The sequence below is a fragment of the Sinocyclocheilus grahami genome, unplaced genomic scaffold (assembly GCF_001515645.1).
Source record: "Sinocyclocheilus grahami isolate Dianchi unplaced genomic scaffold, SAMN03320097.WGS_v1.1 scaffold339.1, whole genome shotgun sequence".
Lineage (NCBI taxonomy): Eukaryota > Metazoa > Chordata > Actinopteri > Cypriniformes > Cyprinidae > Sinocyclocheilus > Sinocyclocheilus grahami.
In genome coordinates, this window is record NW_015505518.1 from 181,940 (window position 1) to 195,485 (window position 13,546).

The 13,546-nt window shown below is 39.1% G+C and overlaps 1 protein-coding gene across 1 annotated transcript in view; it reads right to left on the minus strand.

Annotated features, from left to right (window-relative positions):
- Window positions 1-4,873, minus strand: part of ddx39aa (DEAD (Asp-Glu-Ala-Asp) box polypeptide 39Aa) — a 10,430-nt gene extending 5,557 nt beyond the window's left edge. Inside the window, exons 1-2 of the mRNA XM_016295680.1 lie at window positions 4,804-4,873; window positions 3,619-3,831 (exon numbers count right to left, since the gene is read on the minus strand). Of these exons, the coding sequence (XP_016151166.1) occupies window positions 3,619-3,826 (208 nt within the window). The 5' untranslated portion in view covers window positions 3,827-3,831; window positions 4,804-4,873. The remainder of the gene's footprint in view (window positions 1-3,618; window positions 3,832-4,803) is intronic.
- Window positions 4,874-13,546: the final 8,673 nt, after the last annotated feature.

Genomic DNA, 13,546 nt, shown 5'->3' on the forward strand with positions numbered 1-13,546 from the left:
GCCACGGTTAAGACAGCTGACTCCACTGTGATGTGACCCCCTCTCTCCCCCTCTCTCCCCCTCTCTCGTGCTCTCTCACACGCACGCGCACACACACACACACACACACACAAACGATGCGCAAAACTCCGCGTTTGAACAGTCAATAGCAAATACTTAAACTAATAACAAAACAGTAGCTGCTTCAGAAGCGCCAGATTGTCATAGCAAAGTCAGAATTACCTCCTCTCCTCTCTCCCCCTCTCTCGCGCTCTCTCACACGCACGCGCACACACACACACGATGCGCAAAACTCCACATTTGAACAGTAACAATTCGTCTCCTCCGTGTCACCTGGTGTGGTGTGGCTGACACAGAACAACATACACTGTTTGTGTTCAGTGGATATTCTCCAAAATGGCGCTAGGGTGACGCGGAGGAGACAAATTGTTGAATAAAGTCGTATTTTATAGCTGTCAGAATGCATAAAAAATATCTTATTTGTGTTCCGAAGATGAACGGAGGTCTTACGGGTTTGGAACGACATGAGGTTGAGTAATTAATGACAGAATTTTCATTTTTGGGTGAACTATCCCTTTAAGACATAACTGGCTGTGTTTACATTAATTTTGCATCATAAAACCATTTTGAGACGCAAGTGCATTAAACCACTTACACGGAGTCGCGCACAGCCGCATGTGCGAGCAGTCTTCACAAACAAAGTGCGCGTCAGCATTTGAAATTGAAAGCAGCCTTCTGTTAGTGAGGTTCATATTTTAAATATATGTCCACTGCATTCCAAACCACATACAGTTTTATGCAAAAGTTTGGGCACCCTTCTGCGGCAGCATAATAATTAGCTCTTACTTTACAAGAAAATATTATAGTGATATGCCATTCAGTTTCTAGAGAAAGCTGCATAATGTGATGTTTTTCAGACAGAAACTCTTAGTGTAGCAGTACGGTGTTGTATGAAATAGTCAAATGTGAAAAATAGGCTGTGCAAAAGTTTGGGCACCCTTCCAATTGTGTTGATTTTAATACCTGTAGTCTCTTCCCAGAATCATGGGAAATTATATTTAAGGTAGCTAATTGCTAGTTGATTAATTGATTAAATTAATTTTCCACAAAATCACCAATTTTACTTAAGAATATTTTATTAAACTATTTTAATAAACCAATTAAAATTCAAATTTCTATGAAATCCTTTTTTTTTTAAGCAAAAGTAAAGTGCAACAAAGAGCAAGCAGCAAGTGTCCATCTTATAGTCCAAATCACTGAAATCAAAGTTCAGTATTATAGTGTATGACAGACAACATATCCACATGTTCTAGTCCAGTGTTTCCCAACTGGGTTGCCGCCTGTCGAGAGCAGGGGTGCCGTGTAAAAAATCATTTTTTTAATATCTTTAAATTGCTAAAATGTTAAAAAAAAAAGCAGCTATTATATAATATCTATTTCTGATGTCGCCAATAATTAGAGATGCACTGAAATTTCGGCTGCCGAAAATTAGTTCACCGCTCAGGTTTCACTTTCACGTGGTGTGACGCTCTGCGTATTATCACGCTCTATGTGAGCACTCCACTCGTATACCGTTCATGCGAATCGGAACAGCAAAGTCCACTCAAAAATTGAGCCGACAGGAAACATCGATGTAGTATAGTATTGTTTCTGTCTGCAATAGCACTACTGTGTTGTAACATGGTGTGGTATATGGGGAACTCTGGTAACACTGCCCTCTCATTCATTGATCTGCTAACCGTTATGCTCACGTGTCCTCTGATAATAATAGCTTTCTAGGATTAAACATTATTTGGATAATTGGTAAAAAAAATAAAAAAAAATCTCTTAATAGCCCTACTGTGTGTTAGACCTACCCGAAAAACTAAAAAGCAATTTAATTTGTAGGCCTATCATTATTTTTTATTTGTGCTATCATTAGTAATTTCTTTATTTGTTCTTATTTTGTTCTTAACTGCATAGCCTCCTTGTCATTTTTTTTTATTCAATTCAGTTTTAAATCAAGCCATCTCGTGCTACTGCAACAAAATTACCCAGCTGTAAAATCAAAAATACACTGAGTGAGCAAAACTTTGTTTAATTAACATTATAACTAGCTATCTCACAATGTTTACATATGAATAAAAGCCTACATTAAAATCTGTCATATAAATTGGTCTCTTCATTAGAAATTAGCCTACTGATTGCCACCATTGATAGACATTTCTTTTTATAATATTAAAAATATCTGTATGACATTATATTCTGCAGTTCTTCCCTGTTATACTGAATATCTACACTTTTCAAATTATCATATCGAAGTTAGAAATTCAAATATTGTGACAATTAATTTTGTAGGGTGCCACAAATTTGTTAAAATTTCCAAAGGGTGCCGCGACTAAAGAAAGGTTGGGCAACCCTCTACATTGCCAGTAAATCACTCGCATATGAGATTGGTAAAGATAAAACTGTAAAACTCAATTAATTAGACAGGCTTTTTGATTAATAGAATTTAATTTAACCATTAAAACAGAGTATAGAAAAATTTAAATGAAGAAAAAATGTATTTGGAAATAAAACGGATTTCATAGGGCCCTATAATTATTTTTTTGTGGTAATAAAAATAGATGCAAGTGAACAATAGCCTTTAAAATGAGCTTTTATTTTGAAACCGCGAGATAATTATGCATTCTGTGTTTGCGTGGATTTATAAATGATTTACCTTACAAATCTGAGGAAATGGCGCACGTTGCGTTCCCAGATGAACGTTATAATAAACCCAAACTCACAACAACATGCAGAGATGGAGTTTGAGATGCTCCACACATGTAAATAATAACAGTTCCTGTGGAACTACTGTGAACGGAGCCGCTGTGTGACGCACGTACTTAACCTACATGCATGTAAATAATTAAAGTGCATATACTGTATTAGAACTGCATGGTATAATTATTTAATTAAATCGTAGTGTTTGTGAATTCACAATTATGCTTAATTATGATTTTTAAATGGGTTTAATACATCATGTAGCCTTGGGAAACAGTCTAATAATGTGTTTTATGGATTCTCGTCCGCGAAATATGGCACTTCCGGTATTTTGCCTGTTAGTCGACAAGCAAAATGAAGTCGAGGATTTTTAAAAATCGAATAGTCGATTAAAATCGACAGCCCTAAAAGATTAATTTACAGAAGGTTCGAGTGGTGTGTGTGTGTGCGTAATTGGAAGCAAGCAGAAACGGGTGTTTCTAAAGCAAACTCAGCCTCATCGCGCATCTGGTTAAAAACTAAGCTCAGAATCGATTCTGAAATTCTCCGAATTGATCCAGAATCGTTGGAGAGAGAGAATCACGATGCATCGATGGATAGATTTTTTTTCTCCCACCCCAAGTGTGCACGGTGTGCGTGTTCACTTCTCACTGCTGTGTGTGTGTGCATTTGGATGGGTTGAACAAATTCTGAGTATGGGACACCATACTTGGCTACACATCACCTCACGTTTTTGAATATGGTAGCTATTTATACTCACAAAGCCATTTGAAATTTATACACTGCTCATATAATAGATGTACTAATACTAGATCACTTTTTACACAGCAGTGTACTCTAAAAAGCTTTAAAAAATTTCACAGTAATCCTCACCCTCAGAAGGATGCTCAAAGCCACAGTCGACGATCGCGCGGAGCAGCTCTGGCTTCAGGAGGAAATCACGGAAGCCGGAGCTGTGAATGGAGACATAGGAGCCTTTCACCTCCTTCTTGACGGCTGGGACTGCACTGTCCACGGCGGTCTGCGGCTCCTCGTCTTCCTCGTAGTCCAACAGCTCATTATCAACATCGTTTTCGGCCATGGTAACTTTTGGAGACACAGGGGAACGTAAAGATGTAAATGACAGAGTTACACAAAATATACCAATAAATATATAAACATGATCTGCTACAATATAGGCGACCATAGTGTGTGTGTATGAGTACGGATAGATAGATAGATAGATCAAAAAGTCCAAAATGCTGCTCAGTGTTAAACTAATAAACAGCCTAAACCAGTGGTTCCCAAACCTGTCCTGGAGGACCCCCTGCCCTGCACATTTTGTATGTCTCCCTAATCAGACACACCCAATTTAGTTCTTGCAGTCTCTACTAACGAGCTGATGAGTGGAATCAGGTGTGTTAGATAAGGGAGACATACAAAAGGTGCAGGGCAGGGGGGCCTCCAGGACAGGTTTGGGAACCACTGGCCTAAACTAATGAATGGAAATTAAGCAGCATTATCCAAACTCCTCGAAATTATCCTTAAATCATCACTTATATTGCTCTCTTTAAATTATTATTTGTTCGTAAATCGTACCTACATGGTGAAAATGGTTATAGGCCAAGAACCTTAAACTCCATAATACAAGTTGCTATAAGGTTAAAACCAGCTCCGATTCAGCCAATTGGCTAACGTTGTCGCTCAGCGTGCAGACAATGGAGCCGCCATTCGCTGTCCCATCTAAACCGATCTTCTGATCTAAACGAGCGGTCCAAAGCACATTTTTTCAAAAGTATCTAGAATATCTACGGCTATGGGGTCTTGGAATACATGTGGTGCTTGACATACGAGGCTGTTTGTACGCAAATCCGGTTCGTTTTCGCATTTAGGCTTTGAGCCTTTCAGGCTGTAACGTTACGGCTAGAGAAGCGCGGGGTGTCTACAGCTGTCCGTTTTAAATACTTAGATTTGTTACTAAAATGGCCTCTAAAATAGATTAAATCCGGAAGGGAGTACCATTAACTACCATGTGTTGAACAAATAAGAGTTATTAAAGATGTAAACAAAACAAATTACCTTTCGATGTTGGTAACTGAACGTCGGCGAATCGTGTGGTTAGGCCTTAAGTTTATAGCGCTCCCCGGAAGTTAAAATCGAGCTCTCCTATTGGTTGTATTCAACGTCAATAATGGGTGAGAAGCAGCGCATGCTTGCGATTGGGTAACATAAAATCGCGTCGATGTTGTGGGCGGGTTCAAACGACTGTCGCAAGCCTGAAGTGTCCACACGATGTCAGTATATGCATTCTGATTTTAGGCTTACAATGAAAAATGTGTTTTTGTATGTTTCCTTACATTCTTCCTTCACACAAAATGTATTAACAATAAAAAATGTATTAGTAAAACTATGTCTTCATCTAATTTTATATAGAAATTATGCTTTTTACAAAGTAATAATAAATTACCTAAATTAATTATTATCTGGTGGTGCCTCATCTACATTGTACAAATGTTTTCTCTTTTTTTCTCCAAATTTGTGAAGCTGATAATATAATTTTTAATGATAAATGCAAAATGCTGATTTCAGAACAGTATACACCACTATAGGTAGAATAGAACTGTGTAAACTGGATTCACTTGACAAGCTGAAGAGAGCAGGTCATTAATAACCCTAACATATAAAATGTACTAACTGTCATGAAGCAAAAAATAAATAAAAATAGGCTTGTACCCTTGTAGATTGTTGTTTTTTGGCCGCTCTGTATATTATTTATAATACATAATATAGTTGTTATCGTGAAGTAAAGAATAAAGTGGTCCACGGTCAGAGGATAAACAGGATAAAATGTTCTTAACAATTACTCCACTCAACACAGCAACATCACCTGCCCGCTGCCCGCTGTGGCTGAGGTTAAGAAAAATACCGGATTGGTGGACTGAGCTGTCAATCATGACTATCTCTCTAGTTTGTCCTCCTATTGGTTGAACGTTTGTCAATCACGAGATCCGCTGACGTTAGAACACTGCACTATGGTTCACTTTGAACGAGGCCGTCAAACTATTGGAAAGTAGATGCCAAATACGAATTGATTTTCATCGCGTATTTATTGTAATAACACGGTTTACCATTATTATTTATATCAGAATTGTTTGATATAAATCACGGTCAAGATAGTAGGCGGGACTTGGGCGGGGTTTTGCGTGATAGTAGGCGTCGACCACAGCTCTCCTTGAGGAAGCTCGCCCTGACGACTCATATTTTCCTTTAAATGAGCATCCACATCCAATATGTCCAATATGGTTCCGTATTCATTTCACGACTTACCGTAGCGGTCCAACGGCTTCGTACAAAAAGGATTGCCGATATCTGCCGGTTTTGTGACCGACCATCTTTAAAATGGCAAGATCGCAGGAGCAGCTTGAGTAATGAGACCGAAATTCAGGTGGGCATTGCTCTATGCATTTTCCATCACTGACAGTGTGTGGTCGCTGGACAGATATGTGTGCACTCATCCATTTGTGTACAAAATTAATTGTAACCCGTTAATCAGGATGAAATGACAAAGCGGGGAAATTCCAGCGCATCGCACTCATGCTCTCATCTCTCTGGACCAGCGGCGCTGATTTGCCTGCCAGCCGATCTGCGAGCTGCCATGGGGAAAATCATCATCCTCACCCTTAATATTTTACACGGAAACAGATGTTATTATGACCTAATTTAAGGCACCAAAATACACCGTGCGTTTAAATACCACTGTGCTTTAAATTCAACGCAGCCTTCCTCCATTGCAAAGGCTTTGCATTTAATGTCACAACGCTGCACAACCAAAACAGCCATATCACTAAATTCCCCTCCGCAAAAGCAAATGTCATATATTACTAATAATGGATATCGTTACACCTAGAGTAAGAACTGGCATCCCCCTGGTGGTGCATTTGCATGAGGGTTTGCTGAGTCCAGACTACAGGCTTTATTGTAGTAGCCTATATAGAGTGCATCATAGACGCTGAAACAACGGCTGTTGCTTATTTAGGCCTTTTTGGTCTTCTAGCATCCTGAAAGGCCTGTTATGGCTTCGTATTATTTTCTATAACGCGATATTAAAGCTTGAACATGCATCAGACTGTCATGGCTGTCATGCACATTTCATTCATGTCATTTGTCACACTGCGTTTTGTTATCATTTTGGACCAGCCAAAGGTAAATGTGTCTTGGTGAGCTGTAATGGTCTTTCATTTGGTTTTGGCGTGAAACACAGTTTAAGAGATTAATTATGTGGTTCTTGCCTGCTCTTACTAATGATTAAGGGCAGTGTGATTGCATGTTTTGGTAGGGAGAAGAGTTTGTTTGACTCTGTATTTAATGAATAGACTGTGGTTGTGCTGCCAGCTAAGAAAAAAAGGTGTGGGATCTCATGCTGATGTTTTATTTCTTCATTTTTCTAATTATTCAGTTTTGCCTAAAAGAAGTGGATATAGTGATCATTCTTTGAAAATTATGTCATTGCAATTGAGCATTATTGCTTAAAGGGATAGTTCACCCATAAAATATTTTCATTTATGCACTCTCATGTTCCAAATCTGTATGACTTTCTGTCTTCTGTGGAACATGAAAGAAAATATATATTGAAGAATATTGGTAACCAAACAGCTTCAGGTCCTATTGGCTTCCGTTATATAGACAAAAAAATATAATGGATGTCAAAGGAACCCGAAACCATTTGATTTCCAACATTCTTCAAAATATAATTTTTTTATGTTGAAGACACGAGGGTGAGTAACAGATGGCAGCATTTTTATTTTTGGATGGACTATCCCTTTAACACTTTCACGTGTCCCTTGTTATTGGAATGTGATGTCATACTCCAATCCAGACATTAACAAGGTCACTAAATCAGTGTGAGCTAAATTTCTCAACCACTGTAACATCAGCCAGGCCTGATGAGGTAATAGTGGCCTCATCATCATTGGGCCTAATATGCTGAAAAGGGCTCTATGTTTTTGCATCACTGTCATTTAACATTTCTATCCAAAAACATTTGTCACATTAAATGTTTGAATATTTACATCTTACCTCGCATTCACTTTTAGAACTGAAGCCTTCCTTTGGAATTCATGCTTGGCTTCTGTAAACAGTAAAGCCCACCTTCTTTGATTTGATTGGCCATCTCAAGCATTTTAACATTGACGAGCACAGTTAAGAGTATTTGTGGAGACAATCTGGCCATATCTAATTATGTCTATGGTAGTCACAGCCCTGTTCTTCGTACACAATATGTGACAGGTTGTATGAACTCTAAAGACATCTGAGAAGATTGTGAGTTGCCTGAGGTTCCAGCTAAACAATTACTGTACTGTTTAAGAGTCAGGCTATTGTGGAGATGGTACAGTCAAGAAAAAAGCAAGAGATAGTCTGGAAATGCATATAATCTCTCCAGGTTAAAGTATTGGCTGGTTAGCATGGTTTGGTTAGCCCATGTTGGTAGTTGTCTTTCTTTACTGCACCATTCTGTGGCAAAATAAAAAGTGCCTTTCTGTTTTGGCGGCCATTGAAAATCTGTGTATTCTGAGGAAATAGATAGTAATGTATTTATTTATTTAGTCATTTATCAGACGCTTTTATCCAAAGAGACTTATAAATGAGGACAATAGAAGCAATCAATTGTAGTATTAAAATAACTAAAAACAGATCCAAAGCTAAAACTTTATAAATACTACCTATACACATTTTAAAATGAAGACATTACATAAAAATGACAAATGCATACAACAAAATTTCAACATTTTAACATTTAAATAAAAAAACAAAAAAATAAAGCAAAGCATATTAAAGAACAAAAGGTATAACAATGACTCTAACACAACACTAAGCCACTACATACATTACAAGTATTTGTATATCTTTGTATTTTTCCCTTTCTGTTGGTGTCTTGCGGCTCCAGAATAATTAGTCCAATGGCATTTACAGCTTGGGTGATTGCTGCACAATTTTCCAGAATTTGGTGGCCATGAGCAAAGAGGGCAGGTTTCCAGTTGCATACTTCCACAGGATTCTGCGCCATTTAGGAAATGTGGAAATATTAAGAGATTTCTCCACGTAACTTAAAACTATTTGGATCTCTCACTTTGCAATTATGTAAATAAATAGTGGACATTTTATTTTGTTCTAGCGGCTGCACTTTAGACTTTTTTCTTTTTTTTTTTTGACGTGACATCAAAATAAACACGATTTACGGGTGTGGTAGATTGGTCATGTGAACTGTGAATGCTAAACCGATAGGGTTGCTGTTGTGTTTTCATCAGGACAAACAAGCCCTTATGTAGTTCACATTCCCAAGAGAGCCAGAGAGAAAGGCATTATCCGCCCTCTGCAACCTCTTGCTGTATCTCTATTTTTCTTTCTGTATCTGTGTTTAAGTGTTCTGGCATTGTCACACTTTCTCTTGGTTTATAGCTGCTGGCTGACACCACGTCATCATTTCAAACAGGCTGGGCTAAGCCTGCATGTGTTTTGAACATTTTGTGTGTCCGACAGAGAGATGATGACTTTGCTTCAGAGCAGCTGTGGCTCCTCAGCCGTGACAATCATAACCGGCCTGTACTTACAATTTCCTGTTTCCATCTCTGCTTGGCTGCTGCCGTTTGTTGGGTTTTACTTAGTCATACTAATTTAAATTAACTGCAGCTGCTCTTAGTTCACAGAAGATGTCTTGTTCTTTTTCTGCCCTCTAAATTTTTTATTATCTTCATTTTATTTTCTGTGTTATAGCCTAATGTTGTTTTTTTTCTGTTATGACTGTGGTTGTCTTCATTGTTGTGGAAGATTTTATTTAGCACGTTTTATCCCCCCAAACCAGATTGGCACAAACCCTGCCCACCACTGCAGTTCTAAATTTCATTGGTCATTTCAACCACTGTGCTGATTGCCTACATAACGCTGAAAACAAATACAAACCCTTAACCATAACCGTAAAGGGATAGTTCACCCAAAAATGAAAATTCTGTCATCATTTACTTATACTCCACTTGACGGTAGCCATTGACTTTCATAGTATGGAAAAAGATACTATGGAAGTCAATGGCTACCGTTAACCGTGTGATCACCAACATTTTTCAACATATCTTCTTTTGTGCTCAACAGAAAAATAAATTCATATAGATTTGGAACAACTTGAGTGTGAGTAAATGATGACAGAATATAAATTTTTGGGTGAACTATCTATTTAAACTTAGTATAGCATTGGTAACACATCCTGATAGATAGCATTACTGTTTGTCGTGATCAAATCCATCCATGATTTTACTGATCTCTGTGCTGAATCTATAAAGTCTGAAGTTTTGACTGTGTGTTGATTTGACCAGCTAAATAGGTTGTGTGTTGGGGTTTGCACTTAACTGGTTTGAGAAGAATCATCATGCTTTTATTTGATTTACATTTACATTTATTAATTTAGCATACATTTCTTTACAAGACAACGTACGAATGAGGAACTTTTTATTGTATTCTATTTAGGCATGGGCCGATAACCGGCTTCAAGGTATACCGCGATTTGAAAATGTCACGGTTTTATACCGTTCCTGCGGTATGCGCTGTTTTTCATGTCTCCTCAAAGGCTGAAAGTGTAGGAATCCCTCAGGTTGAGTGCAGTGTAGAGTAACATAACATGAACATGTGTAGGATGGCCGACCTTAAGGAGCTTCTTCTGGAACTTACGCGATCGGCAACCGGACGTTTTTTGTCTTATTACAAGCAATTCGTCTCTGTTCTGGACTTGCACAAACTGAAAAACGTAATTTTGGTCTAGAATCGAAGTACTACATGTCTGCCATCTAGTGGTAGCCTAGGGAATACAAATGAGATATTACACCATATTAGGAACTACAGTCTATTTTATTAAGTATGACGTCTTGTTGCAGTTTTGCGACCTTGGTGCTTAGAGGGTTAAAAATAACACACTTTAGAGCTGTAACGATAATATCGTGCTACCGTGATACCATGATAGTTTTGCTTAAGGTTATCATACCATCAAAATCTCATACCGGCCCATGCCTAATTCTATTGTATTTTAGTGATTTACTGTATTTGTAAAATACAGTATATTTCCTCTTCATAGACTTTTGTGGATGCAGGTGGATGCAGTTTTTTTTTTTTCCGGGAGCAACAACACAGTTTCACAAGCGTGTTTGTTGACGAACGTTTTATAAATAACGCCCAGTTCGACGCTGGATTAGCACATCGTTTGATACTGAAAGATGGAGCAGTCCCAGCTATAAAAGATCCCGGTCATGATTCAGAACTGCAGACAGTAAATTAAACTGCATCAAATGTAGGGCTGTGCGATTAATCGAAATCATCATAGAATCGCGATTTGAGCTTTCGCGATTTCTAAATCGCTTTAAAGCACGATTTTCCACACCCCCGACCTCCCACAGTATGCTATCCGAACCAATCAGAATGCAGCGCGCCTAAATGGAGCACGAGAACAGAACAGACTGGGCGGGCATACAAACGTAACGCCAGGTTCACACACCCTGTCTGTGGTGCAGATTTTTTCCGCGCCCATGTTAACGGATCAGAGCGTTCACACTTCACGCGATTGTGGTCCGGCAGTGCGCTCCAGGAGCGGTGCGTCTGCAGCAGTCATGCTGCAATCGTTTCCGCACGGAATCTATTTCTGCTGTGCTGCACGCGCTGAATTAAAGTGACATAATTCGCTGTAAAAATTAACATGGATTGACACGGAAATTTAGTAATTACACCATAAATGCATATAATTAAAGTCTACGGTTTCACAGTCAACACATGGCTTTTTGGCTAGATTTAAAACAAGGAAAAGTGCACTTTTAGATAGACAAGACAATAATAGATGGCACTCGTGGTGGTAGTTAAACAAAGTTATATTTATTGAGTTTAAACGTGAATATGTCTATGAAAGATTGTATTACTGTACTGTGATAAAAGAGAATCACAATGCTGAAAAAGCATTTTCAGAAACAAAATAATGGATAAGTCAGTGAGTGAGTCATTAGTTTTGGTGAAGAGGGTGTGTTTTTGTGCGTCACTGGGAGCTCAATGATCGTGGAATGTAATCCAGAGCTCCATGATGAAGCTAAAGCTATTGTGTGATGTTTGAGTCATACAGAACAAGTGGTCCACGCCTATGATACATGACACGGTTTGTTCTAAGATGTCTGTGTTTAGAGCTGCGTGTATTTAGGTGTGTTTTTGTGTGTGTGTGTCTGCCTGTGTTACTGATCATCTTAAATATAGAATATTTTAATTTCCACTTTTTACACATTTTATTCCATTAGCAATGTTATCATTGTTATCACTGCTCAAAACTCATGTTTAAATCGTCAGTGGCAAATTCTTTAAATATAAAAAACGTACTTGCAGCTTTTCAAAAACGTACTTTTACATTATCACACAGGGTTTATATGACCACAACAAAAAAAGAATAAACCTGCCCATAGTCATATTATTTTTACTGCCAGGGCAGTTTCTGTTGAGGTGGTCACTGAGAAGCCACATCTGAGTTCTTGTGTCTCATTCCACCTCTGCCACATGGGCTACCTCCACTTCCATGGCATTGTAGCCGGCATTGTAGTCTACTCTTCCAGGATCAGGAAACAGTCCTCCATAAAATGCGCTGCACACATCTGAATATTTGGGTTGAACTCTTCTGGAACAGTGTTGTAAATACAACTTAACCACTGATTTCTAGTCGTGTCCTCTTTTGAAAGGCCAAACAAAGTAGTTTCGCTTTCATAACAAAACACACAGCGTCACACACGCTAGAGTGAGGAATGGCCGGCAGGCTAGAGTGAGCGGAGGCAGGCTTGAGTGAGCAGAGGTGGGCAGGCTTGAGAACAGCGTGGCCGGCAAGCTTGCGGCAACCACATGTAACGACCCTGGGCTGGCGATCCGGCGATCCACAGCGCGAAGTTGATGTATTTCCTCAGCGACCAGCACGGATCAACTCCAGGCCTGACGAAGCGGATATCGTTCTCTTTTAAAAGGCCAAACAACGTAGTTTCGCTTTCACAACGAAACACAGCGCCTTCACGACATGGCGGCGGCGGCAATGACAATACTACAGCGAGAATAAAAGTTACGCCTTCTTTCTTTGCGTGAACATTTGGGCAGCGTTATGCAAATCTTCCCACATCGTGATGTAGACATGTGGGGGTAGGCATGGGCCGGTTACCGGTTTCAAGGTATACCGCGATTTGAAAATTTCACGGTTTCAAAACCGCGAATATTTTCCGTTATACTGTTCCTGCAGTATGCGCTGTTTTTCATGTCTCCTCAAAGACTGAAAGTGTAGCAATCCCTCAGGTTGAGTGCAGTGCAGTGTAGCTCCTGTTGGTGCGAGCAAGCGGTCAGTCACGTGTGTAGGACAGCCGAGCTAAGGAGCTTCCCATGGAACTTACGCGATTGGCAACCGGATGTTTTTTTGTCTTATTGCAAGCAACTCGTCTCTGTTCTGGACTTGCACAAACTGCGTTGCAATGCAATCGTTTTCCAAAATGTCATTTATGTGAAAACATGAAGTCTGTAAACGCCCGTTAACACAGGCCAGAGATGCTGAAGACGGACGCACAGAGAAAAATACTGTAGCAGGCAGATCACTCACTGTTCATGATGCACGAACTATTGGAAGAAAATCCTCAATATTGATTTGGGGGTTTATATGAATGTGTTTCTGTGTTTCTGAGACTGTCTTCAGAAAAGTTTACGTGGTATTTTCTTTTAATATCGTCTCTGTATAGTTCGTATTAAAGCAGTAAAGCAGGGCAGTGCTGCTTTGTTTACAGCG